Source organism: Xenia sp. Carnegie-2017, unplaced genomic scaffold, assembly GCF_021976095.1.
Source record: "Xenia sp. Carnegie-2017 unplaced genomic scaffold, XeniaSp_v1 HiC_scaffold_71, whole genome shotgun sequence".
NCBI classification, from domain to species: Eukaryota; Metazoa; Cnidaria; class Anthozoa; order Malacalcyonacea; family Xeniidae; genus Xenia; species Xenia sp. Carnegie-2017.
Genome location: NW_025813539.1, coordinates 192,942 through 212,255, shown reverse-complemented (window position 1 = coordinate 212,255; position 19,314 = coordinate 192,942). Strand labels below are relative to the sequence as shown.

General features: G+C 34.1%; 3 protein-coding genes, 1 long non-coding RNA gene and 1 pseudogene across 5 annotated transcripts in view; 3 read left to right on the top strand and 2 right to left on the bottom strand.

The window, feature by feature from the left end:
• Positions 1-1,356: 1,356 nt before the first annotated feature.
• LOC124459300 lies at positions 1,357-3,333 on the top strand. The gene is made up of 7 exons (XM_047008789.1): positions 1,357-1,617; positions 1,965-2,168; positions 2,258-2,319; positions 2,657-2,756; positions 2,844-2,870; positions 2,945-3,034; positions 3,293-3,333. Exons 2-7 carry the CDS (start codon positions 2,090-2,092, stop codon positions 3,331-3,333), a joined length of 399 nt encoding a protein of 132 aa, XP_046864745.1. The 5' UTR covers positions 1,357-1,617; positions 1,965-2,089.
• A 67-nt stretch (positions 3,334-3,400) lies between these two features.
• On the bottom strand, positions 3,401-3,988 carry LOC124459207. The gene is made up of 3 exons (XR_006953503.1): positions 3,906-3,988; positions 3,606-3,679; positions 3,401-3,477 (listed from the first exon to the last, which is right to left on the bottom strand). It is a non-coding gene; the product is annotated as an uncharacterized LOC124459207 (long non-coding RNA).
• A 626-nt stretch (positions 3,989-4,614) lies between these two features.
• On the bottom strand, positions 4,615-8,581 carry LOC124459299 (annotated as a pseudogene).
• Positions 8,582-10,261: 1,680 nt separating this feature from the next.
• On the top strand, positions 10,262-15,171 carry LOC124459298 (nuclear pore membrane glycoprotein 210-like). The gene is made up of 11 exons (XM_047008787.1): positions 10,262-10,316; positions 10,699-10,917; positions 11,005-11,068; positions 11,139-11,226; positions 12,680-12,809; positions 12,921-13,049; positions 13,376-13,441; positions 13,982-14,223; positions 14,512-14,661; positions 14,837-14,983; positions 15,052-15,171. Exons 5-11 carry the CDS (start codon positions 12,752-12,754, stop codon positions 15,169-15,171), a joined length of 912 nt encoding a protein of 303 aa, XP_046864743.1. The 5' UTR covers positions 10,262-10,316; positions 10,699-10,917; positions 11,005-11,068; positions 11,139-11,226; positions 12,680-12,751.
• The window catches only part of LOC124459203 (neuronal cell adhesion molecule-like), a 34,232-nt gene continuing 29,762 nt past the window's right edge, over positions 14,845-19,314 (top strand). For both annotated transcript variants that reach the window (XM_047008722.1, XM_047008724.1), the window contains exons 1-7: positions 14,845-14,983; positions 15,052-15,160; positions 15,367-15,462; positions 17,512-17,623; positions 18,311-18,499; positions 18,776-19,060; positions 19,216-19,242. In XM_047008722.1, the coding sequence (XP_046864678.1) occupies positions 15,427-15,462; positions 17,512-17,623; positions 18,311-18,499; positions 18,776-19,060; positions 19,216-19,242 (649 nt within the window). In that variant the 5' untranslated portion in view covers positions 14,845-14,983; positions 15,052-15,160; positions 15,367-15,426. The remainder of the gene's footprint in view (positions 14,984-15,051; positions 15,161-15,366; positions 15,463-17,511; positions 17,624-18,310; positions 18,500-18,775; positions 19,061-19,215; positions 19,243-19,314) is intronic.

The window sequence follows — 19,314 nt, the reverse complement described above, 5'->3', positions numbered from 1 at the left end:
TCGTACTCAGATTGATGACGGCTACGAGTTGTTGATGTCACAATGTTTTCGCGCCAAAATGACGTAATTCGTACTCTTTGCTGAAGCTCCTAATGAAACTTAAGAAAACCAATCGACGCATGCGTTGTATTTTTGTTGTGTTGTAATGAATTAAAAAAAACTCGTGGTTTTTATTGAAATGCCAAATCGTAAAAGAGCTTGCTTTCCTCGCATAGAATCGTGTTAAAGAAGTTCAAAAGAACACGAAGGAATGGTCTGTGAAAATGAGGAGTGCTATTCCCGAGGTTTCCTGCGTTCTTTCCAATGAAGAAATCGACAGGATTGTAGAAGATAGCCATGAAGATTAAGATAGCCATGAAGATTAAGATAGCCATTTATTTCTTAATCTTCATGGCTATCTAAATGAATAATAAATGAATCCACAATGAGCGACTTTATACGGCGACACTTACAAAACCAAACCCACGATTACTCAGGGCGATCGTCTTTCTAATACTGGTGCAAGGTTGTCAGGCATATCGCGTCCGAAAACATCTTTTGGAGCTAGCAGGTTTGCTTTATGGGATTTAAAATGTTTGTACCATAACGTATATTAGCAGTATAGTACGTTGTTAACATAACTATTTGTTTTGTTGGCTTACTATCTCTTGGTGCTAAAGGAACTTCTACTTGTGAATACTGTGGGAGTTATGTGTGCTTTTTTCATTTGAATTTTAGCAGAAAATCAAGTCAATATGGACGTGAATCGTACATGCAGATAAAAGACTCCAGACCGCTTAGTGATAAATGTGAGATTATGCTTTATCTTCAATTTAACAAACAGCAATTTTCATCAGTTAAGTTACTTGTATTGCCATTAATCTTTCAGCTTATCAGCATCAAGAAATACAAGACATATTGCAGGTATTTGCTAAAATGTCGGCATTATGGTAAAAGTAGTTTTTTGAATTGTTTTTGTCTGTTCAGTTTCTTTCGGTCAACGATTACCAGCATCCAATATCCATGAAGAAAATGACGATTCCAACGAGCAAAGAGTTCCTGAAAGTATTTTCCGTTAGTATGTTGATCTCTGTTGAATCATTTCACGTTGGTGACCAGTGTGTGTATTAGTTGAGAAAATATATTCAAATTTTTTCTGGAAAAACATACATCCTGTCTCACAATCAAATTGATACTAGTATTTATATGCAGCTTCTGGGCATCCAATCGAAACAAATTAAACTGCATATGCAGTTACATACTGTGGATTTTTTGTAATAAGTTAGGATTGATTTGTTATTTAAGAACTTATTCAGATCCTGGTCAAACTCGTCGCGAAAATGTTCGAATAGATCAGGCAAATGGTATGTTGTTTACGATAAACTATTTTGGAGTGATTTTGTTCTTTTACCCTCTATTCCTACATACAGTACATCCTTTCAGACTTCCTCTTGCATCCAGGATCGTACATATTAATTATATTGTTGATTAATTGCTAAAATGTCGGCATTATGGTAAAAGTAGTTTTTTGAATTGTTTTTGTCTGTTCAGTTTCTTTCGGTCAACGATTACCAGCATCCAATCTCCATGAAGAAAATGACGATTCCAACGAGCAAAGAGTTCCTGAAAGTATTTTCCGTTAGTATGTTGATCTCTGTTGAATCAATTCACGTTGGTGACCAGTGTGTGTATTAGTTGAGAAAATATATTCAAATTTTTCTGGAAAACATACATCCTGTCTCACAATCAAATTGATACTAGTATTTATATGCAGCTTCTGGGCATCCAATCGAAACAAATACAGCATTAATATGATGCAGCATTGATATAAAACATCATATTGCTATCATATGACAAATATTCCAATTTGCATTCTAGTAATCAATGTATAACATAATTCACACAATGTTTGTGACCTACCGAGCCTGAAATCTCTATGAACTTTGCAATTTACTTTGCAGTTGTATTTTACTGTTCCTTTATAGCCATATCAGTCCAACGGACACATATAAAAAACTAAAAGAAAAACCAGAAGAGGAAGTACCGAAAATCTTCAAGAGTCTTGCTTACCCCTTCACCATTCATAAACATCCAGTTTGGTGGATGTTTTATGAATAGGGAAGGGGTAACCAAGTGCTCCATGGCCAGTGCTCCTTGGTGCACTTCACTGGCTTATGAAACTTGTCAAGGTTGAATTTTGTACAAACTGAAATTGAAGATTGATGAGTTTGCCCAAACATTTTAAAGCGTGATTTCCTTTTCTTCTTTTTTTTTCAAGTGGCTCAAAATGTTAATGACACCATCGACGAATGTCTGTTTCCCATGAATGATGAGGACAAGGTAAGTTCTTATCTCTATCAAAATGTCTTTGCAGTCTGAATGCCATAACATGTGATAACATGTGTTTCAAATGTACCTTATTTAATATGGCTGTGACAGTCATAGATATATGGGATGTTTATGCTTGATTTTCCAATGAATTGTATTAATATACCAAACAATTAAGCGAAATGTAAATGTCTGACATGATAGGGCAAAACCTGCAAAGTATCTTCAGAAAATCTAATCTAAACCAAAGCAACCACTACTAAATCATTCCAGATCCATCTCTGTATTCAGCAGATGTTTCTGCCACTGTTAATGTCTCAGTATGTACACCTTTGTCTTGATACCGCAGTTGTATTTTGATTACCTTGAGAAAGCGTACGAAGCATTTATTTACGGTCAAGACTTAGATAATCTGGATGATTACACAGAAGCACTATATGAAGAACTGAGTGAGTGAAGTTGTCATTGCATCAATTCCTGTAACCTTTGGTAGTGACCTACAAGATTTATGCATGTATCTGTTTCTATTAATGTAGGAAACAAGAATGCTCCACTTATTGCTGGTAAATGTGTATTATTGAAAAATTATGTGCATCGTCACTTTGTAATTTACAATTTTATGATTTTCATATTCCAGAAAACGAAGAGCTGAGTCACGAAAACAAGCTACTGGAGGAAGAACTGGCGAGACTTGAAAGTGAACCGGTGGTGAGACTTGAAAGTGAACGTATATATATTAATATTAATATTATATTATATATAATATTAATATTAATATGAATATAATATTATTATAATTATTTATTATAATATTAATTATTATAATATAATTATAATAATTAAAATATGAATTTATTAATATAATCAATATAATTAATATGTTGATTAATAATATAATATACATTGCCGGCAGGATTGAGAAATTTTTTCATGTATATTATTAATAAGTAATAGCATGGTCTCTCGTGCAATTTGGGAAAAACAGGCACTCGTCCTTCAGACTCGTGCAATTTCGATAGTCTTTGAAAAACTCACTCGTGCATGTTTTCCCCGAATTGCACTCGAAATCATGCTATGACATATACGAATCATACCTGAGTGGCAAATCGAAGTGAACATAGGGTTTCCTGGAAAGAGTCCTCGCGAGGAGAAACATTCACGAACATCAAACTGAAATATGAATGTATTATTTACATACACTAATTATCACAACTAACACATGTTAATACTTCATGTCATCTACAATGACGTGTGTACATTGATGAAAATCTGATACACATATATTCAGTAATACCAACCTTTTACTGTTACCACCAAGAGAGTTTTGCAACAAATGAGTTAATTTCGAGGTTCTATAAGGCACGTGACTAGCCTAAAATGTAATATAATTTATTTGACTATCATCTCTCTACACAGTATAGCTACGTATGATTGAGTAAATTTAAAAACGGTCTATTGTTGCAGATGTGTATATTTTTCTTATATTTATGTAATGTTTAAAAATCGCATTGTGCACAGCGTTAATCAATAAAATACAAAAATCATATCTCCTGTCAATGAATTAAAGTTCATCCATCATAAGGTAAGTATATGCTTACCTTCTTAGCCAAGAAGTTGAAGACTATACCCAAATGTGTGAGGCTCTAGTTTATGTGTATAGCTTTCTTAAGTCTTAATCCTGTTGATCCGGATTGACTTATTCTTTCAGAACCCGCCAGATCAACCAAACTCAATACCCCTGAAAAAATTTAGCTCATCGTCATCGCAAAACAATAGATAACAATTTTGCAGATTCTTTTGCTACTGAATATATAATAAATATCGAGGAGACATTTACAGCCACGGCGCCAAAGAGAGTGGGGACTAGAGCACACACCACCCCCCCCCCTTTTCCCCAGATAAAGTTTTTGCTAACATTTATACATTTTAGCTAAATTAAAGGCAAGGTAAGACGTAGTATATTTAGTTAATATATGTCTTAAGCCTGTTTTCCAATAGCTACGTATCGTAGCAAAACGTAACAGGGCGCATGCTATGATAGGTTACGACACGTGCCTAGTGGAAAACAGGCTTTACCCAACCCCCCTCCAGATTTGATTTCGTTGCGCAGTCCCTGTTTCACCGCGTGGAAACGTGTTAAAGCAAAATAAAAGCTGGACTAATCATATAGAACTAAGTCGATAGTCAACATCCATATTCTAATATGACGAACTATTTCAAAAATTCTTAAACTGAAAACAAAAACATAAATATGCATAATCCTGCCTTGACTTAGTTCCCCAGTAATCTCATTACTCCCGAGGAGTTTTAGTTGAAAGACAGAGTGACTTCTCGACGAGCGATCGTTACAGTTTGTATCGGCCACAGAACGATTTTCGTAAGCCTTTCGAAGTAAACTGGACACCTAGAGTATGAAAATTTTACAATATAGATAAAAAATAACAATAAACAAAAGCAAAACGTGAGTGAGACCACACTCATTGTAATCATGTTTCTTAAAGAGTAAATATGCCATGACAAGCTCACTTACCTAAAAATGACGTACGTTACAAAATAATAGGGAGCTTTAGCAAAGACTACGAGTACGACTTACGTCATTTTGGCGCAAAAACATTGTTGCGACAACAAAAACACGTAGCCGTAGTCGTGCTAAAGCTCCCTAGTATATTTAGATGACAAGTGAATGTAAAGAATTTTATTAATTACAAACAAGATGCAACACAGCAGTGTATTGTACGCAACGTAGAACATTATAACGCAAATTAGAAAGAATTCTACGAGTCAACAGTTACAAATGGAAGTTGTACAAGATACAGTACGATGCATGGGCAAACCAGTGTTAAAGAGCGAGTGTAACGGTTTATGCTGAGTAACTGGACGAGCATGGGCGTAGAAAGATTGTTAACTGGGGGAAGAGGCTCGTACTCATATATTCATGATATGTAGTGTTAAGTTCTTTTGAAAGATAGTACTTTGTATAGCAGTATTGGGAAAAGAAGAGAATTTTGGAAGAGAAAATTAGCAACCGGTTTTACAAGCTTTGTACAATTTGCATTTGAAGCCTTTCCGAAAAACCCCTCAAAAGCATGTTCTTTGGCAAATGATTTACTGGAGCAAATATATTGCCTTTCTAAAAATTCAACTTTTCCACTTTGCTATTCTACCTATTCAAATAGAAGAACAGTTGTCACAGATTCTTTTAAGGTGATACACTGGCTGTTTGTATGAATCAACTCGAAAAAGCATTTCATGTGGCTTGCTTGTAATTTCTATGAACAATTTTAGTTTTCTCATCTGATATGCGTGTTTTGGATGATCAGAAAGGGCCCGAGAGTCAACTATAAGTTTGTAAATGATGATCGTCCAGGTTAATAAAGTCCTGAGAAGGACTGTTTTTGTTGTTGTTGACTGACGTTTCGACAACCTTAGCGGTAGTCATCTTCAGAGTCAAAAGAGGAGTAAACGTCAGGTTAGCCGTATTTGTTGTCTGGTTCTTACTTCATTGTATTGTGTGTGCAGGAAATGTGTATTGTCATTGTGGATTAGAGTTACGTGAAATATTTTATTTTTAGTTGTGATGTGTGATTTAGGTGTGACGTTTTTAGTTGTAATGTGTGGGTGTCAATTGTGTATTGTCATTGTGAATTAGTTTGAAGTGTGATATTTTTTAGTTGATCGTTTGTTTGTATTGTGAATAAGTCGTTTGTAAGGTGCCAGCAATTGCTGTGATCTGTTCAGGGGGGTTTGTTCCAAGTTGGTGTACCAACTTTCTAATGTAAGCCGTTGTCTATAGTCAGTACTGTAAGTGATGCATTTTGCCGAGTCCCAGTCAATGTTGTGCTTTGTGATTCGGTGATGTTCGGCAATGTGATTAGTTTTGTCTTGTTTCTTAGTAGCTCGTTTGTACTCAGTAAGTCTTATGTTTAAGTTCCTGCCAGTTTCCCCGATATAGGAGGCGTGGCAGTCGGAGCAGTTTATTTTGTAAACTGCACCTTGTCGTTCGTTGGGTTGTTCTTCGTCCTTTATGTTCGTTAGTACTTGTCGTAACGTTGTGATTGGTTTATGTGCGACACGTATGTTGTATGGTCGTAAGATACGCGAGATATTCTCAGACGTACCTTTGATGTAAGGTATCGTTGCTGTTGTCACTGAGTTGTTCGTTTCGTTGGGTTCGTTGGGTTTGTACGTGTTGCGTTTGATAAAGTCAGAGTTATAGTTGTTTTTGTCGAAAACACGTTTGAGATAGTTGTTTTCGTATTGTAAAGCGTCCTGTGAATCACATATGATTTGTGCACGTCTTGTTAATGTTCTGATTGTGGTGGCTTTGTGTGATGTAGGGTTGTAAGATTATTGGTCTAGTAGTCGGTCCGGGTTTATTAACCTGGACGATCAACATTTACAAACATATCAGGATTATACCAATCTGGACAATCTACATTTACAAACACATAATTTTTTGCGTTACATAGAAGATGGCGATTCACGTAGGAGACGTACGTAGCCGGCATGTTAGTATGAGAAAACTAATTACGAAATTCAACGATATCATCGTTTGCTTCAATAATAGAGAGCTAAAAACGTAAAACTAAGGCGAAACAAAGTTTAAAAAAAAACATAGAAACCATAAACTAAAACGATATAAACTTAAAGCAACACAGATAACTCACTCCACAACCGCAAATTCCAAAAAACTGAAGTGAAAAACCTCTTCAAAAAAAATCTTGCTTGCGCACAGGTGTTACAGCCTTTCGTACGGCCCCGTAACGACTTAGGCCGATGACGAAATAGAATGCTACTTACTTGATCGGATGATGTAACGGCAACGGTTTCAAGTTTGTGACAAACACATCGTTGGCTTGTTTGCCATTGTTTGTGGTTACTTGTTTAATCTCATGTTTGCTGTCTGGGTTTCCAAGGAGATCACGTATTGTCTCGTTGTATATTTCGAGAAAAGACGCTTGTATCTCGTACTACATAAAGTTTTGGGAAAAATCATGATGGAATAAATGGCTGGAAAAACCCCAATCGAGCGATTTAACATAATCATGTGTCGTGAGCTACATGTATCTTTCTGGAATGTCAACTGTCGTCATAAATAAGATACTTTATGTGTACAAAATGGACATTTATTACCTTCCAACCTTTTCTCATGAGATCCTCGGCACTAAAGAAGACTTGTTCCATAGCACGTGGTATCACATCCCACGTATCACGGCCGTTGATATCACCTTCCATTGTAAATGTTTACCTGATCCAGTCTGACCATGCGCAAAGATGAAAACATTGTATCTATCAAGCTCACTTTGAACTAGCTGTGCTGTTTCTTGATAAATTGTTACTTGAGTGGTTTCTGGACAAAAATGTTTGTCAAATGAAAATGACCTTCTGACTTGTTGGTTTTTCTTAGACAAAGTACTAGACTAAACAGGAAAGTTCGCAAAACATTTGAATCAATCTTCAATATTCACCAAACAACGTTGTGAAATGAAATCCTGTAATGAACGGGCCTAGAAAGATATGGGATAAAAGAGAAGATAAAGAAGTAAAAATTTGATGGAAAATGGGTTAAAAATTAAGCAACAAACCGGAACTGTTCAATATTGTTCTGATTGTATTCAATTTTCAAGTTCTCCAATGTCGTAAGTTCACGATTCATTGACTGAAATGAAACGATTTTGAATCAGACAATTTCAATAAAAAAACTTTGAATAAGATAAAGTTTAATGGATCTTTGAGTACACCACATGATAGATTGAATACAACACGTGATAGATTATTTACCGTAAAAACGTGTCACATATACACAAAGTTACAAAAAAACTTACTCTTACTTCAATCTTATTATGGGCAACTTCCAACTCTACTTCTTTATCCTTTTCTCATTTGACATAATCATCGATTTGATGTTTTGTTTGTTTTAATTTTTCTCGTAATTTCTTAATCCTACCTTCCATCTCTTCTTATTCGCTTTTAAACCAAACATGTTCCTCTTTCAAAGAGTTTTTTAGCTTCACTATTTCCTGAAAATCTTTGCGCATCTAGAAGAAATAATTATTTGTTTATTTTTTTCATGAAAAAAAAGTGAACAAAAAAATTGGCGGAATCAAATGATCAGTAATCGACGTTGTTTAGTTTGATCAACGTCATATGTACGTAGACTTAAAATTTATTGAGTATCCATTTTCACCTTACCAATTTCCTTCTTATTATGCTTCTGAATTTCCTTTATTTCAGAATCATATGTTTTTCTAACCTTGTCGATTTTCGTCTCCATTGTAACAGCTTCCACTTCTATCTCGCGTTTAACGTTTACATGTACATCTACATGTACATCTACATGTACACCTACATGTACATGTGCATCTACATTTACATCTACATTTACATCTACATGTAAATTTACATCTACATTAACATCTACATCATTTACATCAACATTTACATCTACAAAATTATTTGATTTACATTCTTGATAAATCGATAACTTTTCTTCTCTTAATGTTTCACATGATCATGCCCCATAATTTCTTTATGCTGGGTATTTTTTGATAAGAGCCACTTGCTGCAGGTAACCAAATTTTAAATTATTATTTTCACATTAATAATGTGAGCTTAAATTTAATGCTGTGACGAAAGAAATCTTTTAAAATGTTTTAAGGGAAAACATCATAATCCGACGTTTCACCGATTGATAGTGAAAAATAAGACAAAACAATTTATCAGTGCTGCTAATGTCTGTAAGTGGTGAATTATTTAACTATTAGTTGCCTTGGTTTGGGAGACGTTCACTGCTGTTTAAGAATGCTAGTGATCCAGTTGTAGAATAAGAGTATTTAGTAATTAGTATACAACTATACATATTTTTATAATAGTATTGTTACTTTTTGAGAATCATTTATAAATTAGAATTTACTGTAAAAACTGAGTGATTTTTTTGCAGACCTTTTGCTTTCAATCTGCCGAGTTTTGTCACACTTACATAGTGCAGTAGGAATGTGTGTAAGCTTATTTCAAATATAATTGTGATCATTACTTGTAAGTTATATGATTTTACATCTGTTAGTCAATTCAGTAAACGTTGTGAACGTCTATATGATAATTTCATACGTGACTTATGTTTACATGGCTTCAGCCTTGTCAAGACCCCCCTTTCCTCTAAAAAATTTAGCCTTGGTCAGCACTGGTCTGTATCAATAATAAAGGTCAACGTCTTAAAAAGTAGAAAAAAACGTTTATTTACAAAGACTTTTTTGAGTTTTGTACAATATGTTAAATTTATTCTCAAATTATTTTTTAATACCACCTCCGTGTCTTAAATAAAAAAATAGAAATAAAAGTCACAAATTTAATGCATGAATGTCTGGAATTTTAGTCCCCCATGCTTTTAAATGCAATCATTGATGTGTGAAAACAAAAATGCCAATTTAACGCAAATTCCACTATAATTAATGCTATCAATGACAAATATTTAACACCTCAATAACAACCTGCAAGTTTATTATGTCTAACATCTAATGGAAGCACAAGCAAGCGTTCGAAATTTTCTCTGTAAAATGAAGTTTGTATTGCACTTGCCACAAAAAGACAACATTTCCTTTGAAATTATTCGCTTTGCGCGGGGCCCTCAAAATCGCTGGGCTCCTGGCAACTGCCTTGACGCCCTCCTCTTAATACAGCCCTACTTCAACCGTCAATAAAAATTGCTTATAAATTTCACATGCAGAGTGGATATAAGCTTTTTGAAAATAGTGGATTGTAATTATTGTGTTTAATTTTCTTACTAAAAAGATAATTTGCATTTTTGGGTAACTTAACTTCTTATTGTAGGAAGGACTTTATGTAAGAAATACGAAACATACCGTTCGTCCAAACTCCAAAAATGGCGGGGTTTAGGAAGATTCTTTTCTTAAAATGTTTTCTTTCATTATTTGATTTATTTTTCTGTGAAAAACAACCTGATACTTTGAATGTTTTAAGCATACTTCTTCCTTATTCTACGGCAGGCTCAGGTAACGTCAACTTTACTGTTTGGGCACAGAGTGGTTGCTATAAGTGGTTGCTATAGGACAGATGTGTTTACTTGACACTAAAATTAGCTATTTTCAGCTAAAAAGAGATCTTATATATTAAATATTTTATTTGGTGTGTGTAATCTCCTTAATTTCAAGCGAAAATGCAAATGCCAATTGTAATCTTGTAATGTGATATAATATGTCATTGTCTAAATGTTTGTGTATTAATGAGGAAAGAGTAATTTCTCATTGTAACACAAGCACAAACATCTTGTATTAAAAAGATATGTCTGCGAATTCAGCTGTAAGAGTGTCTCCCTTTCACTTCAATACATTTAAGCAAAGATCATGATTTTATCTGATTTTTTTTTACTTTCAGTAACTGGCAATGTCATTCGTGCTGATGTATTCGTCAACAAATAAATCGTATTCAAATCCAAACTACAACACGTGAACTTTTACTGGGACAATCACCAGAAGTTCTTCAAGTCTTCGCTTATGGTGATATAGATAATTTATTTTCTTCAATTGATGGCCTTGTCTTTGACTGGCAACTTATTACTATTCCTGGATCTATGGATGCCTCCAGCATATTAAGGTACGTAGTACAAATGCATCAATAATGTATTGTCATGTTAGATAAGTATATTGAATGCTAAAAAATTTTTAATCACTTTGTATTCAGGATTTTCCCATTTTCTGAATCAATTAATGAAACCTCAGCTGCTATTTATGCTTTAGAAGCCGAGGTAAACTGTATGTTTACCACATTGCTGTATTTGAAGTTGGACTTAACTCATGAAAATTGTTTATTTTAAGGGTTTAAGGGGGCAGCAGTATCATTGTTGAAGGCATAACAACAGGAACAGCATTGGTCAGAGCAAAATTAAGTCATCCAACCTTCCAGGTTTGCTAAATATATAAATTATCGTTAATGGATTCACAACTTACACTAGACAGTTTAAGTTGTCCCATTTAAAAATGATTTAGGCAATTTGTAAATTGTTGCGTTTATTGTAAATTTTGTGGGTTATGTAAAGGATCGTACTTCGTAGTACTTAAGTCTTTCTTGGACAGCTTTATGCACGTATGAAACATAGTCCATACGTCGTAGATCAATTCACAAATCTAACAACGAGCCAGACAGTGTTGTTTTCCAATGTGCAAACAATTCACACGTATTCAAGAATTCCTATGTTATATAGTTTGTTACGTATTTTGAGCGTTTAATGAATTCTTATTTTCCCTAAAATGGACGAGACATTTAAGCACTAGTTCATCGCGTGTTAACGTTTCATTGAGAGACTTAACTTGACGTCCAATATGTGCATGGCGTGCTTCTACATAACCATGGACATTACACTTTAGATTTTAAAGAGAAAATCGCTCAGCTTGCAAACCGTCGATTGTAAGACAAGAAGTGGTTATTTACACCATAAGCTTGTGATATGTTTTGTTCAAAATGTAAATTGAAGTCAATGGATGTTCTTCTCATAATACGTACGTGAATCAAAATTAAATGGGAGTCAAAAGACTGTGTTTTTTTTACATTGTATTATCTTTGGATCCGTACTGTCAGTGCGACTTCTCTGCAATTTGCAAATAAATTGTTAGAAACTTTATGTTATTTTTGTGAAAAGACTAATCACGTGAGTTTTGTTTTTCGGAGATGAAAATTATAACGATGTTCGTACGTAGCTTATAAGCGTATTTCCTTTGTTATAAAAAAAAAAAGCAAAAATATCAATCTGAGAGCGTGAGTAAATTAGAAAACTTCGAAGAAACGTTTCTTTGTTTCCGAAAAAATAGGAGAAAAGCTGCCATAACTGTTGCAATGTTTGGGTGGAATCAAAATGATGCAGTTTAATTATAAATAAAACATTTGAACTCAACATCGTCTTTTCATAAACATGGTTTTATTACGTATTAAAGTGCCCCAACTAACAAAATTTTTATTATTGTTCTTGAATAAAAATTTTTAATTCTTCGGTCAAATCGTCGGCTTATTATAACGCTTTTAAGTTGCCTTTTAATGAACCTTGTCCGTCGTGGCGCGAGGTCTGGGTCTAGCCTAATTCTGACGTCATCCAAGGTAGTTGGCATATACTTATTTCTCGTATTAACGAATCCTGTGCGTGACGTCACAAAGATTAGCTGCTCCAGGCTTGGGGCAAAGTCATTGAAAAATGTCGACGCTCAATTTAATCTTTACCATAAAACAGAACGATTTGACAAAATTAGAAACTTTTCCATTTATCACACTAAAATGTAATATCGCAAATGGAATTTATTGCTGGAAGGAAAACTCTAAGATTATTTATTGATGTTTCTTGTACTTTTACGTTCATGTTGTCTTTTAGGATGTTCAATCTGACGAAGTAAAGTTATTGGTGATTGATAACTTAATAATTCCATCGAGGGATGTCTACATTATGATAAATACTGCTGTCAAATACACAGTCAAAAGATTTCGACAAAACTCTATGATAGGTAAACATAATTACATTTCTTATTCCCGTGCTGTCGTTTACTTTAATAATATCAATGATTTAAGAAAAGTAATTGTACAATTAAAATTGTAAAACATCATTTTATCATTAGATGTCGAAATGCCGTCAACACAATTTGAGTTTGTTCTAAGCAATACAACTGTTGCAGTTCTTCATGAACCATCATCTAATTTTATTGCTCGTGTTCTTGGTTATACACAAGTTACCCTCGTTGATAAAAGTATCTTTTTGTGTGTACTTCTGGACTGAGGGGTAGGTTTTTGTTCTTTGGTATGTACAAGTCACCCTTGTTGATAAAAGTATTCTTTGTGCACACTATGGACTGGGTGGGTTGACAATTGTCGCGCGAGGAGGGGAGGCTGGCTAACATTTATATATGCATGTTCTTTATTAGCTTCTCTTAAAATCATTGTGTATGTACGTATTTCTGTTTCACTGTACAATACAATAGACAGCATGTACTTATGGTACGTCAGTAGATACTTGTAGTACATTACGTAGGTACTTTTATGGATACTTTGGTTTAATCTTTAACGTTATGATGAGACATGAAAGATCAAATATCTACAAGACAACCAACAGCTTATATTTATGTTGATGAACCTCATCTAGGTAATTCTTGAATTCATAACTGTTTAAAATGATTATGGACGTCGTGATTTGCACGTGCTTGATTCATTATTGAAGCGTGTTCGTGTGACGTCACTGAGCGCAAGTTGTGACGTTTGCAAGGCAAAACTTTTGGCGCCAAATTTTGTTTTCAAACACGAAACGACGTTAAAATTTCAAAACTTGGGCGAAGAAATTGCGTTAGAAAAGGATTTGGAAAATTGTTATTGATTTCATTGAATGAAAGAGTTAAAGCACATTTACCTGTGACGTTTAAGTTTTGATTTGTAAAATATCATTGATATTTTCAGCTTAACGTTTATAGAAATCTCACAACTCTCTCGTATTAACTTGAACATTTGCTAACTATTTGAAAACCACATCAATAGTCTTATGAAAGAAATCTTCAATTTTCGTGCGTTGCTTAAGCTGTTGTTACTGTTGCTTCATCACGTAAATATTTATCACATAAACTCAAGCAAAATCAAGAAAGTTTTCATGTAATGTTAACATTGAGATGATTCCGTCTCTATGATTTTTTAGGATTTTCTATCACTTCTGGCGATGTTTGGATCTTAGAAAGTAAACGTGAATATTTTGTCACAGTGAACGTCTTTGACAAACTTAATCATAAACTTTATGTTGGTGGTAACATTCAAATCACAACTGAATTTCCAAATTCCCATTTCGATGTTTCTTATTCATCTGATAATGGATCGTATCATGAGACCAAGACGTTGACCAGTGGGAAAATAGTGCTGCGTGCTGTACTATCTAAGATTACGGTAACAATTTGAATGTTTTGTGTTGTGTAGTTGACTACCATACGTATGTACTACTATGTAATGGATATTTGTATGGATTACAAAGTTTATTTTCTCACTGATCAGATTTAAACGCTCATATGTAAATCATACGTAAATGCCTTGTACGGTAGGTCGTTATACTAATAAAGTGAAGGATATCACAGTTTGTTTCATTATTGTGGAGAAGTTGATGCCAGCTGCTCAATAATGATTTTCATATCAATATTATTGTCAAGTTATGTAATGTTCACTTACTCCATTTTATAGTCAATTATCACTGGAGAAAATGCGGTCCTCGATACTCCCGTACGTGGTAAACAAGATGTTATTATTTATAATCCTGTCACCGTGACGCCTGCTGTTTTGGCGTTTCAATGGATACTAAATGGTTGGGATCATTACAAATACCAACTTGAAGTATGTACATGAACCTAATTTTACTGCATGTTGGGAGGGAGGGAAGAGGATTTGACATAAAGAAATTGCTGTTTTGTTTCGCTTGCCAAAAGTTTAACCAGTTATTTTACGTAGATCACGTTGTATACAATATAAATACTTCATGTAACATTGTGCATTACCTTTTAGGCCACAGGGGAGTGGACAATACTCGTGGCCTTCTGATGCTACGATTATTGCAAGTGTCAACATTCGAGGTCTTCTCACTACGACTGCTGACTCTGGATTCACTATTGTGAAGGCTCATGACACTGAGAATTTATTGCATTATGGTCAATCAAAGGTGTGTATGCGTAACTTGAAGAAGAAAACTTTAAATGGTTGTTTTTTAATTCACTTGTTGTATTTTAGGTTTATATATTGCCTCCGGACAACTTAAAGTTTGTCCCCTCAAGAGTTGAAGTTGAAATTGGTACAAAGTTAAAGATTCCTGTGTTTGCTGCTGCATTTTCTTTACCAGGTTTGTTGTAGATACGTATACTATTTAACAAACATGTAATGTTTAGAATCAGTTATACGTAGTTCATCCTTTCTTTCGATAATACATGTTTAAAGTTAGATATAATTTATCCTTTTTTAAATACTTCTAAACATTGAAACTTTACGTACAAAAGTTTAGGCGTGATTATTAATTGAAGTTATTTAACTTATGAATAATTTTTTTAGAAAACGACGATTTATTGTTTTTTGATGATTGTCGCAAAATGAAGCTTACGATATCTGTTAATGATCCTTCAATATTTCAAGTACTTGGAACATCAGGTTTGTTGTTTACGTGGCGACTGATGATACTAATGTTATTTTTAAAGGGCATATGACTCCAAAAATTTACTATTCTAATTATATTTTCGTTCAACAGAACTTTAAAAATGGCAGTGTATTTTGTAGAACTGTTTATGCATATCGTAGATATTGCGATATTAAAGTTTTTTTAATAACCGATTTACACAACTTTCCACGTCATTTTGCACAATGAGTTGATACAAAGTTTCCAACATCCTTTAGTTTCAAGGCAACTTTTTGTCAAAATTATGAGGAAATCTTTTTTATCATTAACTCCTCACAATAAAAGAAGCTTCTCTTCGGTTAACAGCAAGTATACCTGCTCTGTCAAATTTTCATTATGCAATGTGACGAAAAAACGTTTTTGTAAAGCGTCCATTACACAAACTACATTATCTTGAGAGTGAAACGTGATGTGAATAAAGTTATGTTCAATGAAAATATAATCTAAATAGCACAATTTTCGAGTCGTACATTTTGAATGACTTTACGTTTATTTAAGATAAATAGATGATTTTCTAACTCCTAGAGATACATCAGTGTACCGTAACGCTTTTTAACGATCGTCTCAATATTACTAATGTTTCAATTTTCAATATGAACATAATAGCCCAACATAAGATTTTTAAGAAGGCAATCACAATAATAAAATATAAGGTTTTTTCATTAATAACGTTTCGTCTTTAACTTAAGACATCTTCAGATTATATGAGATAAATTATATACGTAAGGTTTTAAATACAAGCATATATTACAGGTTGTTAAATTACATGTGAGGGGAGTAGGAAGTTTAGATGACGGAATTAAGGGAGAATGGCGGTATATTAAAGAAGGTGAAGGGGGATTGAGTTGCCTTGGGTATTAAGAGAGGGTTTAAGTTTGGATATAAGAAGGCTTTCATGAATCATAAGGTCATAATTGTCGGAGGAGGAGAGATTGAGAAGTCATTAAAATTAGCAGTGTGAGATGTATTTCTTATATGGAAAGAACTGCAGATGGTGGTGGACATAAGGAAGGTTTCTCTGTTAATGGAGAGATTCCCAAGTGTTCCTATATTCTGGTGTGTAAATGACGCGTGGTTTGACCCACATACGATGCAGAGCAGCATCGACACCTAAATGAGTATACAATACCAGATCTCAGGAGCTTGGGAACCCTATCTTTAAAAGGAAAGAAAGAGGAGAGACGCCTGGAAGAACGAAAAACAAAGCGAACGTTGATATGAGGAAAGGCAGCATTGCAGAGTCGAGTGATTTGAGTGCGAATCTGAAGACAGTGTAGGTCAGTGAATCGGAGACAGAAGTACATGATTTTCTTAGGAGCATTATCTTACTTCTGTCTACACTTTCACTGGCATCATTTACACACCAGAATATCGGAACACTTGGGAATCTCTCCTTTAACAGAGAAACCTTCCTTATGTCCACAACCATCAGCAGTTCTTTCCATATAAGAAATACATCTCACTCTGCCGATTTTAATGACTTCTCAATTCTCTCTTCCTCCTTCCTAATGTAATTTAACACCCTGTAGTATATGCTCGTATTTAAAACCTTATGTATATAATTTATCTCATATAATCTGAAGATGTCTTAAATTAAAGACGAAACGTTATTAATAAAAAAACCTTTTATTTATTATTGTGATGGCTTTTTTAAAAGTCTTATGTTGGGCTATTATGTTCATATTGAATATTCGCTTTCCGCCTGGCAAATCTGTGGCCATGATTTTAATGTTTAAATGTTTATTTTGGATGAGTTTGATGATATTATTACTCCTGGTTGTACATCAGCGTGCCTCAAAGCTTTGCGTCAAGGATATGTCATTGTCACAGCTGGATATCAATATAAAAATATTAATATTAAAGCAACTGTTACAGTAGCTGCGTACTTAATACTTAAAGTAAGGAAAATTCATCTACTTTTCTCTAACATTTTATTTACTGTTTCGTTTTACTGTCAAATTTCAATCCCCTAAATGAGAAATCTCACACCATTATTGTCACGTTATAAATGTATTATCTTCTAGGCTCTCGATCCTGTTGACATTGCTGTTGTCACCCTTGGTTCAGCAAAGAACTTTATCATACAAGGTGGACCTCAACCATGGGTTCATGATAGATCAACACGTTATGAGAAAGGTACGTAACCACGTCATTTATGGTTTCATGTCAGATCTACACATTATGAGAAAGTTAATCACATCCATTGTATTACTTTAGTAACTAATTATAATATATTTTGTACTTCATTGAACTCTGAGAAGTTAGCTCTGATCTCAATAAGAACTGACGTGATACCACAACATCCGTTCGGTGAACAAAGCTTTCTACATTATTATCACGTGACTTTTAAGGAGCTCGGGGAACAAAATATTGTGGTTGCAATTGGCAATAATCCGTCAAAAACTAATAACTATCCAGCGAGCTCTAATATCACTTTGAGATTTGCCTGCATGATACCTGCCACCCTCAACTCTGAACCAGATGTCCAACTACCCGAGATCACGGATCGTACGTTCAGTTTACAGGATTGTCAGAGTCCTAATAAAGAGGACTTTGTTACGTATAATTAGTAATTGTTCATTTGTTTGGTACCTCTAGAGAAACATAAATGTTTTTGTAACTTTTAATGAAAAAATTTTTTTCTGTATACATAAATGAGGAGAACGAAAATTGTCATGTTAAGGATGTGTCAAATATAGATTTAATAAAATACAAATATGTTTGCAATGTATTGACTATACCGCAGCATTATCTATTTACTGCAAGTTCTATTATTGAATTCATTATTCATGTATCTACAATCACCATCTTTGTTATATTTAGTTCCACGTGATCTGAAACTTCGTATTTCATTGAGAGACAATAAAAATCGTTTGTTTGATAAATTTACGTCACTTGAAATTATTTGGACAAGCAGCAGCTATGATATGGCTTCATTTGATCGCAGTAATGAAACTGACACTGAAATGACCTATGAAGAAGATATGTTTGGGCCGTACATGAAAATGATTTGTAAGTGATAAACATTCGTGTGATGTTTAACTTATGCGAATATTAAACAACATGAACATAATATATTTTATGAATAATTAATGTCATTAAGTATTACCAAGAAAAATACCAGATAAATTCACCAGCAAATTAATATGAATTACTAAATTTTGCGACACAACTCTGCAATCCAGCTAATTTTACGACGGTTTTTTCTTCTGTATTGCTGAATTTTTTTATTATTATTGGAATTATTGAAATTAGTGGAAATGACGATCTTTTTCAAAACAATTTTAGCCAATAGTACGAAACTTCCATCGTTCACAACGAACATCACAAAGGTCGAAGTTGAAAACGAGTCTCGCAAGGGAAAGATTCTCTGTAACGTGCTCAGTGCTGAGGACAACGACTACTGGTTCACACGAGAAGGGAAACGCATAACAAATAGCAAAATATATCGTTACAAGAAGAATAGATATCTGAGAATAAAAAAGATCACATGGCTGACGCTGGGTGAATACATTTGCTGGGCAAGAAACAAGGCGGGAGAAGTGAGCAGAATAATAAACGTTGTTGTCGTGGGTAAGTGTTTAAATGCCTTCGATCCTTGATCACGACAATGCTATACCTTCAACTTTCTTTTGATTTGTATTTTCTGGTTTTCTTTTTGACAAAGTTCTGGCAAAGACTTGTTGTTTGTGCTTTCCTGTTTTCCTATTATGTTTATTTTTTTTCAGACTCACGTGTAGACAAGATCACTAAAGGTAAGTGCCAAAAAGGGCAATCCTATAATATTGAGTATTCAGAATCTGGAGTGGCTATCATAACTACATACC

Coding starts and splice junctions, on each gene's coding strand:
- LOC124459300 (XM_047008789.1), top strand. CDS start 2,090: ATGAATAGGGAAGGGGTAACCAAGTGCTCCATGGCCAGTGCTCCTTGG. Junction 2,757..2,843: donor AGCACTATATGAAGAACTGA/GTGAGTGAAGTT, acceptor CTATTAATGTAG/GAAACAAGAATGCTCCACTT. Junction 3,035..3,292: donor GGTGAGACTTGAAAGTGAAC/GTATATATATTA, acceptor TGGGAAAAACAG/GCACTCGTCCTTCAGACTCG.
- LOC124459298 (XM_047008787.1), top strand. CDS start 12,752: ATGATAAATACTGCTGTCAAATACACAGTCAAAAGATTTCGACAAAAC. Junction 14,224..14,511: donor CTGTACTATCTAAGATTACG/GTAACAATTTGA, acceptor TCCATTTTATAG/TCAATTATCACTGGAGAAAA. Junction 14,662..14,836: donor ATTACAAATACCAACTTGAA/GTATGTACATGA, acceptor TTTAGGCCACAG/GGGAGTGGACAATACTCGTG.